At 39.2% G+C, this 17,556-nt stretch overlaps 1 protein-coding gene across 1 annotated transcript in view; it reads left to right on the top strand.

The window, feature by feature from the left end:
• The window catches only part of LOC309389177 (serine/threonine-protein kinase TNNI3K), a 239,013-nt gene that overhangs the window by 65,670 nt on the left and 155,787 nt on the right, over window positions 1–17,556 (top strand). Inside the window, exons 8-13 of the mRNA XM_081947217.1 lie at window positions 1,170–1,314; window positions 1,421–1,525; window positions 2,345–2,439; window positions 2,925–3,074; window positions 4,914–5,000; window positions 10,460–10,516. Of these exons, the coding sequence (XP_081803343.1) occupies window positions 1,170–1,314; window positions 1,421–1,525; window positions 2,345–2,439; window positions 2,925–3,074; window positions 4,914–5,000; window positions 10,460–10,516 (639 nt within the window). The remainder of the gene's footprint in view (window positions 1–1,169; window positions 1,315–1,420; window positions 1,526–2,344; window positions 2,440–2,924; window positions 3,075–4,913; window positions 5,001–10,459; window positions 10,517–17,556) is intronic.

The raw sequence follows: 17,556 nt of genomic DNA, 5'->3' as shown, positions 1-17,556 counted from the left end.
CCGCCCCGAGTCCCTTTTTGGGAGAGGGGGCGGTTTAGAAATCTAAAGAAATAAATGAATAAATAAGATGAGAGAGCAAAGTGCTATTCGGAAGGGTTTAATCTCCCTCCCTCTCCCCCTCCATGCAGGTTGGAATCATCATCTCCATAGGGAAAACATTACACAGGATTGGTTGCACAGCAAACTGGAAGAGATTATTCTCCTTAAGGACTAGGGCAGGATAGCTTTTGTGGGTTTAAATTTAATTAAATTTAATGTGTTAGCTGTGTTATGGCCACCCACTCCAGAAGACTCTGAGTGCCTTATGAAAAAAAAAAAAGAATTTAAACATACATAAATAGGCAGTGCAGACTAAAACAGTGCAACCATAAATAGTATAAAACTGTAAAATATGCCCCACCAATATATTACAATCACAGTTAAACCCAAGCCTGGGAACAGAACAAAGCAAGGATATGAAAATGGCTAGCCCTTTGCATCTCATGAAGTATCATGATGGACACTAAGTGAGGATAAACTGTTCCTACTAATGGAAAATAAAATGGAAAAATAGAGAGGTGCAGTTTCCTGAAGTTCCCAATTCACTAAATTAATGTTCAGATAGATGGATTTTGAAGGACAGCTTTAGGTTTCAATGCAGTTCCTCAGTTGCAGCTCAGTTGGATTGAAGATTTTCCTCTTTCTTCTGGACCAGCAGCTAGACAGAGAACTTCCTATCATGGTTTTGGGTCAGATAATATTTCCTTTCCTTCCCAAAGAGGAAATTCTCTCTCAGATAAATTAGTTTGCTTAATTCAGCTGTCTTGATTTACAACGCCTTCAATTAAATGCACAGTTTGCTCATGATTTTAATTTGGTCATGTATGTGTTTGCTTTCATGTGTACTTATGCTTAGTTCACTGTTCTTGGACAGTGTTGAAAGTGGTGTTCTTTTATTTGCTGATCTTTGGGCAAATTTTCCTGTGGATTGAATGAAAATATGTGAGGAATCAATGGTTGTGTATTTCTGCCTTATGGGATCAAATTGTGTAGAAGACCACTTGAGTTTGTCAGATTCTGTCCCTTTCCAATGAAATTTCATAATCTACAGTATACATCACATCCATGATTCATGATAAAGTGTTAATTATAACTACTAATTTTTTCTTCCTCCTTTGATTGAATGGTAGTGAATGCTCAAGACAATGAAGACCATGTTCCTCTCCACTTCTGCTCTCGATTTGGACATCAGGATATTGTCAGGTTCTTGCTCCAAAGTAATTTTGAAGTCCAATCCCATGTGGTTAACATTTATGGGGACACACCACTACACTTGTGAGTAACAAGCAATGCTGGGCTTGCCCCCCCCCCTCCTTAGTGTGCACTAATTTCCACTTTTCTTTACTAAAAACAATGTCTTGATCATTTTCTCTCCCTCTAGGGCTTGCTACAATGGAAAATTTGAAGTTGTAAAGGAGTTAATCCAACTTTCAGGAACAGAAAGTCTCACTAAGGAAAATATATTTAGTGAAACTGCCTTTCATAGGTATTCTATTTTATGTTTGATCCCCTCCCCCCTTTGTCCAAGTCCAAAAAAATTACTGAATCATTCGGTCTGTCAGATATTTGATTGGTTATTCAAAATGTTACTAAAAAGGATTGGTAAATCCAATTTTATCTCCTTTTCCTGGGATACTCACGGGATCTCATTCCCAAACTTTCCTTTTTGCAGTCTTATTTATTGTTTTCCATACTGCAAAATACATCTGCTGTGAAACACATCTGATGAGTCTTATATTTGTACCAAGTATCATTAGTGAGGAAAAATTCTAGGTGGCCAGAGCTATAAAACAATGAAATAACACACATACAACAGCGATAACTTAAAGATAAAAACCAGAAGTAATTTGTGCAAACAAAATGAAAAGCAACAGGACTTAACAATATTAGAATTGTATCAACAATATAAGCAGAAGCTTTGAAAATATTTGTATTTTTTAAAAAAACTTTACATGACTATCTTTTTTAGAATGTACTGGTCTGGGATGAAATGCAATAGAAATCTATGGGTAAAACAATGCAAAAATAGGAAGTTCTTTGTTCAAAGAATTGCTTCCTTCAGTCAATTTATATATACATACATATGTACGTACATACATACATACATATATACTATATATGACTCAACAGAGGCATTTGGGAGTAAAGATTCATTTCTTTAATATAAATTTTGTGAACTATCCTATAGATAAACAGACAGAAGACTTTTCTAATATTAAGTATTTGTGTTTCTTATACATTATTGACTAAATATTCTCAATAACTTATTTGATTTTGTTTTCAAAAATTCTTTTAATTCATTCAGTGCATGTACCTATGGCAAGAACATAGAGCTGGTGAAGTTTCTTCTTGATCAGAATGTAATGAGTCTGAATCACCAGGGTAGAGATGGACATACAGGTAAATGACTAAGGATCAGTTTGTGTTGTGTCTGTGCAAGAATTAAGGAAAGAAAATGTATATGATCCAAAACAATAATTAGAAAAACTATTCTGTGATAGACCAGCCAATAATTAAGCCAGAAAATTAACATTCACAGAACTATGAATGCAATAAATGCAACAGCAATGCAACTGTCTCCGAACGACATACATTCTCTAACATGCAGTGATGCTGAAGTCTAATCCAGGCTTAAATCAATCTTCTCCAGGAGAGTAGTCTAGGTTGGGAAGTTAAAAAGACATCATGGTAGTAGGAATTATCTACGTAATCAGCTGAAATCAAGCTCAACTAAAACAAGTCTACTCTTTCTTATACCCTTTAAATCCATTGTTATAATACATTGTAATCCATGTATTGTATTATTCTGTAGTCTTTTATTTTGTTATGAAAATCTTTCTTATAACAATGCTTTTTTCCTCTTTTTCCTCCTCCTCCTCTTCCAGGGTTACATTCTGCCTGCTATCATGGCCATATCCGCCTCGTCCAATTTTTGCTGGACAATGGAGCTGATATGAATCTAGTAGCCTCTGACTCCAGCAGATCCAGCGGTGAAAAAGATGAACAAACCTGTCTGATGTGGGCCTATGAAAAAGGTAGTATTTTGGGGGTATTTTTTTTGTCTTTCACATGTGTGTTGTATTGTGTTGGAGGGGTACACGAAGGGCGGCTTAGCCAATCTCACTGTACACATGTTGTACTCGGATAATAAAGGTTTGAATTGAAGTGTATTCTTCTTCGTGTATTAAAAAGAAGGCATTACAAATCAGAAAAAGCAGAACAACAGAGGAGTATTTTGAAAATGGCTGTCCATATGCATCTGCTTCTGACACTAAAAGAATGCAGAAGACCAAGTATTGGATTTATGCTCTCAGAAATGCTAACCCGGTAGCCAAAGTTTGAATTCCACGCCAATTCAATCTTGACCTTTCTCAACTCCTATAAAATAAAAATCCAAAAATCCATAATTGTATGCCTGAGCTCAGAAAAGGCAATATCTATCTGTAAAGTATAGACAAGACTTTTTAAAAGTCTTCCCCCCCCACCTCTATTATCACCGAACAAGGTTTCACAGACAGCATTACAATACAGTTATCCATGAAGTTCATTACGAAGTCAAGGACTACTATTGATTTTATGCAGAAAGACACTTTGGTTCTACTGCAAAGGGCAGAAGCAGACACCTCTTTTAAAGACAGAGAGCTACCCTTGATTTCCTGCAGAAATCCTGCAAAAAACCCGGCATATTATACATTTTGCAGGTCTGGTCTGATAATCCCTCATTTCTACTTCTCTTTTTCCTCCAAACTCATCTAGAAAGTTGTCGAGTTCTGGAGGCTATTTCCTTCATGCTTATCCATCGCTGAGCCAAAATATATTTTGACATGAAAATGTGCCCAAATTCACATAAGCTTCTATTCACTCTGAAGTCATCAACAACTATTCTTGAGTGTGACATTTTTATGGGTTATACATTTGAGATTGTAATCGCATGTCATTCGCAGTGAATTCCAAGTTGCTTATAAATGCATTTCAGTTGGGATTATTTCGCTTTATAAATATACCCGTACATTAGAAATAGCCTCTTTTTTTATGAACTGCCAGTTCTTTATCACTTGACTGGTTTATCACATTTACATAGTGTATTCTCTGAGCAACGTTCAGTCAGGTTAAACAAAATTACAATATTTAAAACATTCAAAATATTATGTTTTTTGAAAAAAGAAAACATTACTTTTAAAAAAAAATTCTGATAAAGAAGACATCCTAAAAGAATGTAATGCCTTATAATATGGGAAGAGATTAAAGCTGGCTTTGAATGGGGGCACAAATATGTGTTTGCGTATGTGCGTATATGTTTTCTCTCAGAGTTACAGGTAATCCTCGATTTACGACCACAATTGAGCCCAAGATTTCTGTTGCTAAGTGAGAGTTGTTAAGCTGTTAAGTGACTTTTGCCCCATTTTATAACCTTTCTTGCTACAGTTGTTAAGTGAATCTGGCTTTCCCATTGATTTTGCTTCTCAGAAGTTTGCAAAAGATGACCCAGGGAGACTGTAACCGTCATAAATCTAAATCAGTTGCCAAGTATCTGAATTTTGATCACATGACCATGGGGATGCTGCAATGGTCATAAGTGTGAAAACTACTCATAAGTTACTTTTATCAATGCCATTGTAACTTTAAAAGGTCACGAAATGAATTGTTGTAGGTGACTATGAATGTATTGTATTAGTGCCATGGTATGTGTAATGTATCCAAGAATGCAAGATGTTTTATAGTGCTTTTAAATTCTAAGATAACATTTTATTCAACAACAATACTGTTCGACATTTCATGATGTACTTTTGAACTGCATTCTAAGATTCTTTGTTGGCAATGTGGTACATTTGTGTTGTTCTTGTTTGCTTCTAATGGCAATTGCTGTTTTTCAGGACACGATGCTATTGTCACCCTTTTGAAACATTACAAAAGACCCCAGGATGAATCCCCTTGTAATGAATACTCTCTACCTGGAGGAGGTGTGGTGTTGTTAAACTATTCACTTTGCATGGCTAAAAATAACCTTAATAGCTGCTGCCCCCCCCCCCCACACACACAAAAAGAACCAGATAGCTGTAAGGCCAGTCAATGTGAACAGCCTCAAAACAGTGAAGCAAGAGTTAATAGCATAAGCAGACATCATTGCTGACTGCAGAACCTAATCAGTTTCTTAGGGGCCAGATGGAATAATAAGGTAGGAGAGAAGGATGAGATCAGGCCCTTAGCAGGAGACCATTTTAATAAACCTGGAGAACAAGCAAGACATTGAGAAAGAAAAGAAAAGGCTAGAGAAATAGAAGATTATAGCAAGGAAGGAGAGGAAATTGGGGGGCTTTACAGATGGCCGTAGGCTGAGAGAATAAGAGAAGCTCAGGAAATGAGAGCCTAAGTGAATAAAAACAGGATTGCCAATAGTTCATAAGGTAAGGAAATCCTAGGAGGAGCTCAGAACATGGAAACTATAAAGGATGTAAAACAGAAATCAGAGTCAGTATACTATTTAAGAATTGGCTTCCCTCCTACAATGACTACACAGAAAATGAGCAATTATAGACTTAGGGGTCTATTCCCTCTTTCAATAAGCAAAGGAAGATGAGAAAGATCTGATCGCATTATGCCCTTGTAGTAAATTGTAAACTGTCAATTATATGCAGTAGGGGTTAGTCATTGATCTAGTACAGGCATGTCAAACTCGTGGCCGGCAGGCCAGGTGTGTCACACGCTGATCACGCCCACCCCTGGTTTAGCGAAGGGGGGGAAGTTATGATATATCACGTGATGACAACGTGACAAAGCGAGTTTGACACCCCGGATCTAGCAGGTCTGACTGTGTCCCATTGAGATTATATATCATAGTCTATGTAAAACAGGCAATAAACTTGAGTAACATTGAATCAAGGTTAGCTGTAAGAAAACAATTTTGACATTCCATATTACGTGTAAGTTTACAGGGGGGGGGGGGGGCGGAATCCATTTTGTGACTGATTTTTTTTTTCTGTTATGCTTTTCAAAAAATTGAAGGATATTGCATGTAATGACTGCTGGCTCAGCCTATTCTTTGAAGTTTGTTTTGTAGCCACCAATGATAAATATATCATAATCAAGAATATTTATTCTTGATTTCTTGATATTCCCAATTTCAACTCCTAGTGACTATATAGATAGACTTCCTCCATAATGATCTAGCTGTAATTTGTTCTTTCAAGTCTTTCAACTGTTTGCCATTGTAACCAAGTTCATCCACTTGCATCCTTTTCTTTTTCCTTTTCTCTTTCCTTTTATGTTTCCCAGCATTAGAGCCTTTCCCAGAAAGCTGGGTCTTTGCATAATATGTCCAATCCAGGATAATTTGAGCCTGGTCATTTGTGCCTCAAGTGAGAACTCTGGGTTAATTTGTTCAATGATCCATTAGATTGTTTTCTTGGCTGTCTATTCTCAGCGAGCCTTTCCAACACCAAATTCAAAGGCTTTAACATTCTTAGAATAGAAATATTCTTTGTATCCTATCTTGCTTCTTTAAAGTCCAACCTTCACTTCATAGCGTTCAATGCACTGCAGGGATTCAATTTTTTTTACTACCGGTTCTTTGTGTGTGGCTTGGTGGACATGGCAGGAGAAGGATACTGTAACATCTCCATTCCCATCCCACCCCAGGGGAAAGATACTGTAAAATCTCCATTCCCTTCCCACGCCAAGGGAAGGTTACTGCAAAATCACGATTTCCTCTCAATCAGCTGGGACTCGAGAGGCACAGAATAGATAGGGGCAGGGGCAGTCAGAGGCGATATTTACCAGTTCTCTGAATTACTCAAAATTTCCACTACCAGTTCTCCAGAACTGGTCAGAACCTGATGAATACCACCTCTAGTTCAATGGAATACAATAGCGTGCATAATTCTGATATTTGTAGAAATAGATACATCACAGAATTTGAATATCTTTTCCAAGGACTTCATGGAATATTTGCTATTTCTAATCTGTGTGCTAGTCTGTAACATATTTCTTGACTGCTTGTTCCTTTACTATTGATGATTCATCCTAAAAGGCGGAAGCTATCCAACACTTTGATAACTTAATTATGAATTCTAAGGCTGTTTGTACTCCTGTTATCATTTGTTTGCTATTGTTTATGTTTTAGTCCCATTTTTTCACCGTGGTCTGACTGTTCATACTAGGGCTTTTGGATCCTTTGCATTTTTAGCTTTAAGGGTAGAGGCATCACTATAGAGTAGGTTATTGAAATTTCTTCCTCTAGTTTTAAAAATGACCATATTTTCCCAGTCCAGCTTTCCTTAATATGTAGCATATTCAGCATATACTGTAGATTGAGTAAAGTAGGGGCTGGGGAATACGCAGCCTTGTAGCCCTCATTTGCCAATATAGAACCAATCTCTTTCACCAGATTCTGTCTATACTGTGGTTTTCTGACCTCTATTTAAATTTACTATGAGCACAATGAGATGTTCTGGGCTTCCCATTTTTCCTGAGCTTGACATGATTGACACAATCAAAGCTTTTTCTATAATTGACAAGGCACACACTGACTTCTTTTTTGCATTCTTTGACTTCCTCATTTAGACAAGCAACATCAGCAATGGTGTCTTGTATTTCTCAACCTTTTGTAAAGCAATTTTGAACATCTGGCATTTCTTCTTCCATCCATTATTTTTCTAATATGTGAAGTTAAGGATATTTCACAATAGTTTGCATGCTCTATTAAGTCTCCTTTTTTGGATTAGAATGTAGAATTCTAATATTCTTCCAATCACTTGGCTACTGTGTTGTTCTGCAGATTTGCTGGCTTTGCCTGGTTAGAAATTTGATTGATTCTTCTTCTGTGGGTGAAATATGCAGTGGGTGTTCCATCAATTCCTGCAGTCTTCCAACTTGGTAATGACAGGAGTACTGATTTAATCATCTCCTAGTATTAGAGGTACTTGTAAGTAAGGAATATCTTCTAAGGTATCCTGGATGTTGACATATGTACTATATAATGTTTCAAATTGGCATCTTCTTTTGATCTCCTTTGAATCAGTTACTATCTGTCCATTTTTATCCTTCAGCATATCAACTAGAAGTTAGAACGTTCTCTGTTTAGAGAACTTTTGAAAGACTATCCTTGTTTTTCCATCTCTCCACCTTTGCTGTCCTTACAGATGGTATAATGCTGCTGCTTGTCTCTTCTAACAGTTCTCTGAAACTGTTAAGTTCTTTTCTGAGATTTTTTTTTTTTACTTTCTTGGCAATTTCTGCAGTTCGTTCTGACATTCCAGTTTGCTTTCTTGTCTTTCTTCATTTTTGGCAATCTCTTTTCACTTTCACTATCAATAAAGTTTAGAACTTCAAAGATATCCCTAATGTTCTCCTTGAAATGGATGGGTATATGTTCAAGATCATATTGTGGAACTTGACTGGCTGTCTTTATCTTCTTTAGCTTAATTTGGAGATTGCACATGAGCAGTTCATGGTCTGTTACATGGTCAACACCTGCCCATGTCTTTGATTTATAATTGAACTCCTCCAGATCCTTTTAGTAGTAATATAGACATTTTGTGATTCCTATACACTCCATGCAGTGATGTCCATGTACAAAGCCGCTGTTTTGGTTGTTTGAAGATAATGTTAGCTATAAAGAGACATTGGAGTGGCTGAAATTGATTATTCAATTGCCTGATTCATTTTGGATTTTTAAGCCATGCAGTTCAAATACATTTTCCTCTTTCATGTTTCCAACACTGGCATTCTAGTTTCCCAACACAAGCAGCATACAAATGATTAGAATTCAGATGTAGACATTTTTCTTTGGTTTCAAATATCTGTTTTCTGAAATTTTTTCCCCATTATTTCTTTCTGACCAAGCAGATTTCTGTGCACATGGTATGAATAAATTTAGTGGTTTAAGCTATATGAAAGGCTAATAGACAGGGGTGGGCTTCAAAAAGTTTAGCAAGGAGTTCTCTGCCCAGTTGTTGGGTGGGCGTGGCCATGGTGGGTGTGGCCTAGTTGGTATCCTGCACCACTGCAGAGGGGAGCATTTTTGCCCTCCCCAGGCTCCAGAGGTTTTACTTTGAGCCTCTGAGAAGGCGAAAATGGCTTCCCCAGGCTCCAGAGACCCTCTGGAGGCCATAAATGGGCCAATTTTGAGGCTTCCCAAACTTCCAGTAGGCCCGTTTTTCGCCCTCTCTGAGCCTTCTTGCACAACCTGTACTTACCTCCATCCAAAACAGACTGCGTGGGGACTCCTGGGAGGGGAGGGGCCGGGTGGGTGGGGCCAGCCAGGAATGGGATTTGGCGGTTCTCCAAACTGCACAGAATCTTAGCTAGAGGTTCTCCTGAACCCCTGCAAAACCCCACAGCCCACCCATGCTTATAGAACTTTAGCACAAAAGATCAGCAAGGAAACATTTGCTTAAAGCAAATTAATTTCCATTATACCAAGCTCAAATTATAAACTTTACTAAGAAAATAGCTAATGCAGGGACAATACTGAATTCAGTCTTAATTCTGAAGTGATCAGTGGTTCATTTTAAATTTGATTTTAACAGAGCCAAGTGTAGTATAGGGAAGATTAGCCGGTGAATGTCCTCTACAGAGTCTGAATCCATTAGATAGATAGATAAATAATCTGTCTTGTAAGTAATGATTATAAGCAAGAAGTGTGATTTATAAAATCCTACTTTAAATATAGGTATTCCATTGTGTTTGGGAACAGCCTTCATTACTAAGTAATGTCAGGCCCTTTCTTATAAACCAATTAATGAAATAGCACCCAGTAAAATTACTATTTTTTCCTCACATTTGAGAGTGATTGTAATCTTGAAATCTCTCAAACTAGTGGGATGACATGATATTTTCTTTTGCAGTACTCAGTGAGGGAACTGCTCAAGGCATGTAATACTTTTCTCCCATTGATGTTATTTAGAAGGTTTCCTTTCCCTGGTGTAATACATCAAATGATTCAAGCAAATAGATCAGAATGCCTTTCTTCTTTGAACTAAGCATGATTATTTCCTGAGATCATCTACTTTTTATTAGAATTAATAAAAACTTAGAGTACCATCAGCTTTTTTTCTGTACCATACCTGGTGTTTGTGTATGTAAAATAGCTAAAAGCAGCTCTTTGTATCTTGTTAATGGATCATCTATATTATCTAAATCTCATTAAAACCCAATCTTGATGATCAAAGGTATAAATTGGGATTCATTTAGCGAATCTCAAAATATTTATATGTAACATCAGCACTAAAAGTTGTTTTAGTAAAATATTCTAAACCTTTGGGTTGCATATATCTTTCGATTTTTTGATTGACATCATCATTTCTTTTCAAAGCATGAGTAAATAACGATTAGGATTTAATTTGTTAAAGTAAAATTATTTACAATATTATACATGTTTTGTAAAGACTTGAAAAGTTTACTTTCTTGTTTAAAATTTCAGATGGATCATATGTGTCAGTTCCTTCTCCTCTAGGGAAGATTAAAAGTATGACTAAAGGTATGTTGATTACTAAGAATTTTATTTTTAATATCTTATCAAAAATACATTTATTGTAGGTAGGGTAAATTTTTGAGAAACTGGCTTATTAATCTTTATAGCTTTTTTTTTCTTATGCTGAAGTTTTATTAAGGCTGAGGTAGGTTAGATTCATCTTCTCAACATATCCACAGGCACACATAAATCAGTGAGAGAATTACTGAGCCTTTTTATCTTGGATGGGATACTATCTACACAATCTGTTCCTCAAGTGAGGCTTGCCAGCTTTTTCATTCAAATCTTCCCTGTATTTGAGAGCTTGCAAGAAATTTAACAGGCAGACTCTTGGCTACAGCTCCATACTAGGGGGGGGGGAAATACAGCTGCCATTTCTTTCTACAATTTTTCCCCTGTAAGGAAGCTATTAAGATACAAAAATGCTATCAGAAATAAGCCAGGAAACCTAAGCACTAAAGCTCAGCGATATTGAAAATTGGTAACACCAGAGATGAGGCCAAAATGGAAAATGTACTTTATTTCAAACCTGTAGTAAAAACAGTACAACCCAAGAGTTTTGTTGAATTTGAGCTTGCCAGGGTTTGATGGGGAAAAAACTCAGATTTGGCTGTTCTGTGTTGTGTTGACACAAAACTTCAAACAATTTCAAGAAAATTGTTTAAGAAGACTCAAAACTGTCTTGGAAAGCAAAAAAATCTGGATGTTTGCTACATAGCAGCAAAGAGATCCGCAAAGTAGTATGCTTGCCATCATGTTTGTGGCTCAGGTAGGGTAAATAGTCTGATCTGCCTTGAATTCAGGATACAGGTAGTGTCAGGGAATTTTGCAGCAGGTGTCCAAATGAAGTCATAGATGCTTACACGTACTTGTAGTTTTATATAAATAATTTTACATCTATATGTACACCAAACAAGATAGTTAGGCACATTACCACATCATGAGGTAAATCACCAGATAACTCACAGAACAGCAAACAAACACATAGAAGAAAAAGGCGGGGGAAAAGGAAACATGCCCTTTTCACCCAGCAACCAATCATAACATAGATTACCTCATGCATGAGCCAGCACTCCCCAACAAATCAAATGACCACTGTGTGTTCTGGCCCTTATCTACTTCACTGTTCTAGCTATTAAATATCGGTCCTCCACTTATGCCCACAATTGGGACTCGAAAATGTATTGTTAAATGGTGTGTGCTATTACAGGCATTACATGGCCATACCTGATTTTATGACCTTTTCGCCAAGTCATGAAGCATGACATCGTGTGATCCCAATTTGCAGCTTTCCCTGCCAACTTCTCCATTGCTTTGCTTCTTGGAAGCAAGCTGGGGAGGTCACAATGATTATGAATGATGATTATGTTAACTCTGGGAGTGTGCAACTATTGTAAATGTGAGATGGTTGCCAACGCCCACATCACAATCACATGACCATGGGGATGCTGTGACAGTTTTAAATGTGAGGGCCAGTTGTAAATCCCTTTTTTAGCACTATCCTAACATTGAGCAGTCATTAAATGAATGATTGTAAGTTGAGAACTACTTGTAGCTTAATAATGTGCCTTAATTGAACTCAAGTGTTCCTGATCTCTCATACAAGATGCAACCCTTTCAGATCAAGAAACTGTTCCAGAGCTGATCTTGGCATAAAGTATTACGCTCCAGTCAACTCATTAAGAACTTAATTTTTTAAAGCATATAATCTTGAAGTTGTTTTAGCAATGGCCCTTTAATAAAACTATTTTCAGCCTTAATCCTCATGCTCCATTCAACCCTTACATCTCCCAATGGGCTTTCTTTTCACATCTGCCCAGGCTGAATGAAACATTGTACCGTTCCTTTCCTATCCTCTCACTCTTCCTTCCTCTTCCTTGTTTATTGTCTCTCTCTCTGTCTCTCCCTCCTGCCCCTTCCCCCTCTCTCTCCACTGCTATGAAGCTGAATTATCAGTAAGGAATGAAATAACAATCTGTTCCCTGTACCATAAAGGGAAAAAAGAGGGGGGAAAGGAAAGAGTTGATAATATTGGAAGGAAGACTGAAAACATTCATGTGTGTAAATACCTGGAAAGGAGAGGCAAAGAAAGGGAAATAGTGAGGAGGAACTATCTCTCAAGGGAAAAAGGCAGGCATTGGTGTTCTAGTCTACATGGGAGTCGAGCCGATCAGTGAGACCTGCCTCCCTTTGCATGGATGGGAAGGCGAGAAATAGAGGAATGGCCAATCAGCTTTTGTACTCTTGTTGCCAACCGACTCAATCCAGGCTGTGATTTCTGAAGTTGGCTTAAGAAACAGATGGGAGCAGCGTGGCAGAAAAGCAGCTTAGGCAGCAGTGCAGAATTGCCAAAAGTCCTTCGTTTAGTTTTAAGGTTGGAACCGAAGCTAATTTTCAGAAAGAGTTTCAATTAACACCAGTACTTTGTACGCAGCAGTTAGAAACAACAGCATTCCGGGCACAATGGTCGATTTCTCGTTTGCCGTGGAAGCAGTCAATTGACCCTCTTTCTTGCTTCAGCTTGTTATCCAGACAATATAATGTGCATACACAACAATAGTCATTTTTCCTGGCTGCAATCGGTCCAATTCTGAAGATTGCTATACCCCAAACAATTGCTCTAAACAGCTTTTTATGACAATTAGCTCTGCACAGATGGAAAGGGCGAGAAGCAGGGGAATGATCAATCAGGTCTTCCGTTGGGCATCCTTCAGACTAAGCACAGTCAGAGGAGTGCTATTTAAACAGACATTTGACCCTATGAATAGCTATAATATTGAGGCGCCTATGGGATTCCTCTTTTGGGACAGAGGATAACAAGGCTTATGTCATATTGTTTGTTTCCTTTGTGACTTTTCAATATCCCATCCCAAGTCTTTCTTGATCGGAGCAGGGAATAAATATTATTAAATGGATAAACAAACTGCAGTAGAAGGTTAAGAGAAAAACTCTGAAGGCAATTTTTTTAAAAAAAGCAGAAAAGGAGAGGTCTCAGTTAAATGCATATGAATGGGTATCTAGCATTGTTAGCAGTACTACCAGACAGACAAAAAATAATAATTGGAAGAATTGATTTCTTATTTCTCCAAATAAGAAAATAGGGCTTATTAAAGGGGCAGTGGATTTTTAGGAGATGAGAATATTCTTTTACATTAGTAGGAGGCTTTGAAAAGCAAGAAAGTGAAGAGATGGATAAACGTCTTTCATCCTCTCTCTCTCTCTAATTAAATTATCACCTGCTCCATTAAATAAAATAAAGTTTTAAATTTAAACAGAATAGACTACCTATGAGGGTTAGGAATAGAACATAATGTGCTGTGATGGTTTTCTTTTCTCAGTTGGAAGTTCCAACTGGTGTTAATGGCGGAGGGATTAAGCCTAACCCCCTGATGTGTGGGGTATCACAAGGATTCATGCGCTCCCACACCCTCACTCACTCCATAATTTAACATAACATGCAAGTAACTGGTAGGATCAGCTTTTGGGTTGGAGTAAGGTATCATCAGTGTGTAGGGTTGTGGCCCGCCGGCTGCCAGCAGAGCTAGCAGCAGAATCAGATGAGGAGGAGGTTGAGGGAGAGCTTGGGCCAGCTTCGGAGCCTTTGGAAGGCTCTGATGAGGAAGCGGAATCAGAGGCAGATACAGAGCCAGGGGGCACCCAGGTAGAGAGGCAGCTGTCTTTGGGGCCTTCCCTGAACTGAGTGAGGGGGAGGAACAAGTGGGGCCCATCCCAGATACACATATGCATAGAGAGGAGAGGAGAGCAATGGAAGGCAATAAGCCGGCTCTCAGGGAAAAGAAGATGCTAGCCAACCCCTCTCTGGCTGGGAAATAAATAGTAGGGGTTTGGGAGTGGCCTGTTGTTGCAGACAACCATTTGTTTTCCAGTGTACATCAATCAAGTCAGATTCCTTTGCCAGAATCAGGTTTGTTGGGACTAATTGCTATGTATTTGAGGTGCCAACTGAGTCTCCCTGCTGGGAAATAACAGGGAGTGAATTTGCCTCAGCCGGTGTGAATAGGGACTGTTTCTGCTTGGCTTAATCATTGAAAGGACTTTTTATCTTGAGTTCTCATGTGAACAGAGACTGTTCTTGCCCGGTTTCAGAAAGGGAAAAGACTTTCATTTGTGACTAATTACTTTTGGTTTTGTTTATCCAATGTAAACAAAGACTGTTCCTGCCCTATTTTAAAATATGGGGTTTATTTTACTCATGAGTTAATCAGTTTCTCATTGCTTGCAAAGGCTGGTCAGAACATACAGATAGTACTCAGTTGTATATCTTGACCCAAGTCAACCATCTGATCCTGTGAGCTGATTGTGCCCATTCCTAAATCCAGAGCACCTCCAGGCAATCACTCACGTCCTGGCCACCTTAAATATGTACTACTGAAATACACCCATGTTACCCTTTGATTTATAAGATAGCTTTCAGGTACAAAGCAAAGTGCTGGTTATCACCTATAAACCTTTCGTGGCATAGGCCTGCTTATCTGAGGGACTTTCTATCTTCAATAAATTCTGCCCTTTCTCTTTGATCAGACACAATTGGCATGCTATGGTAAAACAATCCTTTCTGATGGCATCCAGGAAGTGGGCTTCTCTGTCTCTGTGCTTCTAGAATAACATTATCCCAAAGATATTGATGCCTTCTGCCCTGCCTTCATTCTAAAGGTCATTAAAAACACGATTTTTACCCCAGGCATATCATAGCATTTTCTCTACTGAGTTGAATGTTCATCTGTTCTGGACATCTTATATGTCTTTTCTGACCCTTAATTTTTTTTGTATTGTTGTTGTTGTTTGCAATGTTGCAGTGCCAGCCAGATTTGTCTGGAGTTAAGTGGCCTAATAAACAAATATTAGCTCATAACTCATTCTTCAGTTTCTCTTCAATGGCAGTTAGATCCTGAATAGTTCTCTCACTGTGACAATTGTTCTTTAAATTCTTGCTGATTCACTCCAAAACTGCCCCCAGATCCCACTTAAAGGCTAAACCAATAACCCCAGAGTTATGATAGCCTTTTCTGCTGCACCAGTCCAGGCAGGAGAATTCAGAAGATAACAGCCCAGTTATAACAGACAAGACAACAACAATTACATCACCAAAAACAGAACAAAGCCTTAATATTCTCTATATGCAGATCAATCATACTTTGGTCTAAACTCAATACCCAAAGATACCACCATCAAAACATCCCAAACAGGCTTGTTTTCTTCTGTATATGACTCACTTGAAACAGCTGTATTTAAAACCATTTTGCACACCTATAGATAAAGTTTTCTTGCCTAATTCCACCCTGGACTAATTTCAGTAAGAGAGAGGAAAGTATAGAGGAGGCAAATCATAATATGGAGTGATATGGAATATATAAGGATGTCAAAGCAAATTGTAAAGTTGCTTTATGGTAGACTATATTTAGCAGCTAATGTTTAAGAGTATTGCGTATTGTGCAATGGGTTTAACATAGCTTCTTAACAGCCACTACTTATACAACACTTCCAATATTTCCAAGTTAATGGTGAAGATTCATGCTCACATGCCATTATCAATGCTGGACAGAAGATTAACTGAAGTTTCTCCTGCTGAGCTAAAGGAATGAATGTCAAAAGAGAACCTTTCAAATGAACAGAGGCAGTTCTCCATTGGCAGGAAATTCTGTGTCTCCCATCCCCTGAATTCTCATGCTGCCTTCCTATACAGGTAGTCCTCGACTTACGACCACAATTGAGCCCAACATTTCCATTGCTAAGTGAGACATTTGTGACATGCATTTTGTCCCATTTTAGGATGTTTCTTTCCTCAGTTATTAAGTGGATGACTGTAGTTGATAAGTTAGTAACGATTGTTAAATGAATCTGGCTTCCCCATTGATTTTATTTGTCAGAAGATCGCAATAGGGGATCACATGACTGGGGCACAGCAATGGTCTATGGCAGTGATGGCGAACCTATGCACACGTCCCACAGGTTGCACACGGAGCCATTTGTCAGAGGACGCGAGGTGCTGCCCTGTCAGTTGGCCAGCGTGCACGCGCGCGCTGGCCAGTTGAGTTCACCCCTTTTTAAAGCAATTTTTCGCCCTCCCCAGGCTCCAGAGGCTTTATAGGAGCCTGGGGAAGACGGAAACAGCCTCCCCCCCCCCCGAGGCCCTCCATTTTCCCCAAAAAACTGGCCCTAAGGGCAAACCGGATGTTCAGGCTTTCTGTTTCCTCTGAGGGTTGTTTTGACTGCTCCGGAGGCTTCAGGGAAGCCTCTTGAAGGTCCCTGAAGCCTTCGGAGCGCTTAAAACAACCCTCCGAGAAAACCAGAAGTGACCTCTGGTTTGCTCAGAGGGTTGTTTTGACTGCTTTGGAGGCTTCAGGGAAACCTCTTGAAGGTCCCTGAAGCCTTTGGAGAGCTTAAAACGACCCTCCGAGCAAACCGGAAGTGACTTCCTGTTTGCTCGGAGGGTTGTTTTGACTGCTCCGGAGCCTTCAGGGAAGCCTCCTGAAGGTCCCTGATATTGTAAACCAGGCGTAGGAATGAGGCTTGACACGTCTGAGGAGAATTAGAGCAGTTTATTGCAACAGGCACAGTCAAAACTATATACAGGAGAGATTCAGCACCTTCCCTGCTTGACAGCTATTTATACGGAGCTGTCAAGCAGGGCAGCCAATGGGAATGAACTGAACAACCTGCGCTCAGCCAAGCTGCGTCTTAGCCAATCAGGCGCGACTTGGCTGTTGCTAGCCGTCAGGCAGGACAGACCGGTCGTAGGTCGAGGATGGAACACCTGAAGCCTCCGGATGGCTTCCGGGGGGGGGGGCGGGGAGGCTGTTTTCGCCCTCCCCATGCTCCTATAAAGTATCTGGAGCCTGGGGAGGGCGAAAAAAGCATGCAAAAATGGGGGCGTCGCGCCTGTAGTGCGCGTGTGCGCACTGGGGGAGGGGGTCATGCATTGCATTATGGGTGCAGCACGCCTGCACACGACCCCCCTGCGCTCCCCCCACTTATGGCACGCGAGCCAAAAAAGGTTCACCATCGCTGGTCTATGGCAACTATGA

Source organism: Natrix helvetica (assembly GCF_964273705.1).
Source record: "Natrix helvetica genome assembly, chromosome: 3".
Taxonomy (NCBI): Eukaryota; Metazoa; Chordata; class Lepidosauria; order Squamata; family Natricidae; genus Natrix; species Natrix helvetica.
Note: the sequence above shows the minus strand (reverse complement) of the source record. Positions and strands in the feature narration are given on the sequence as shown.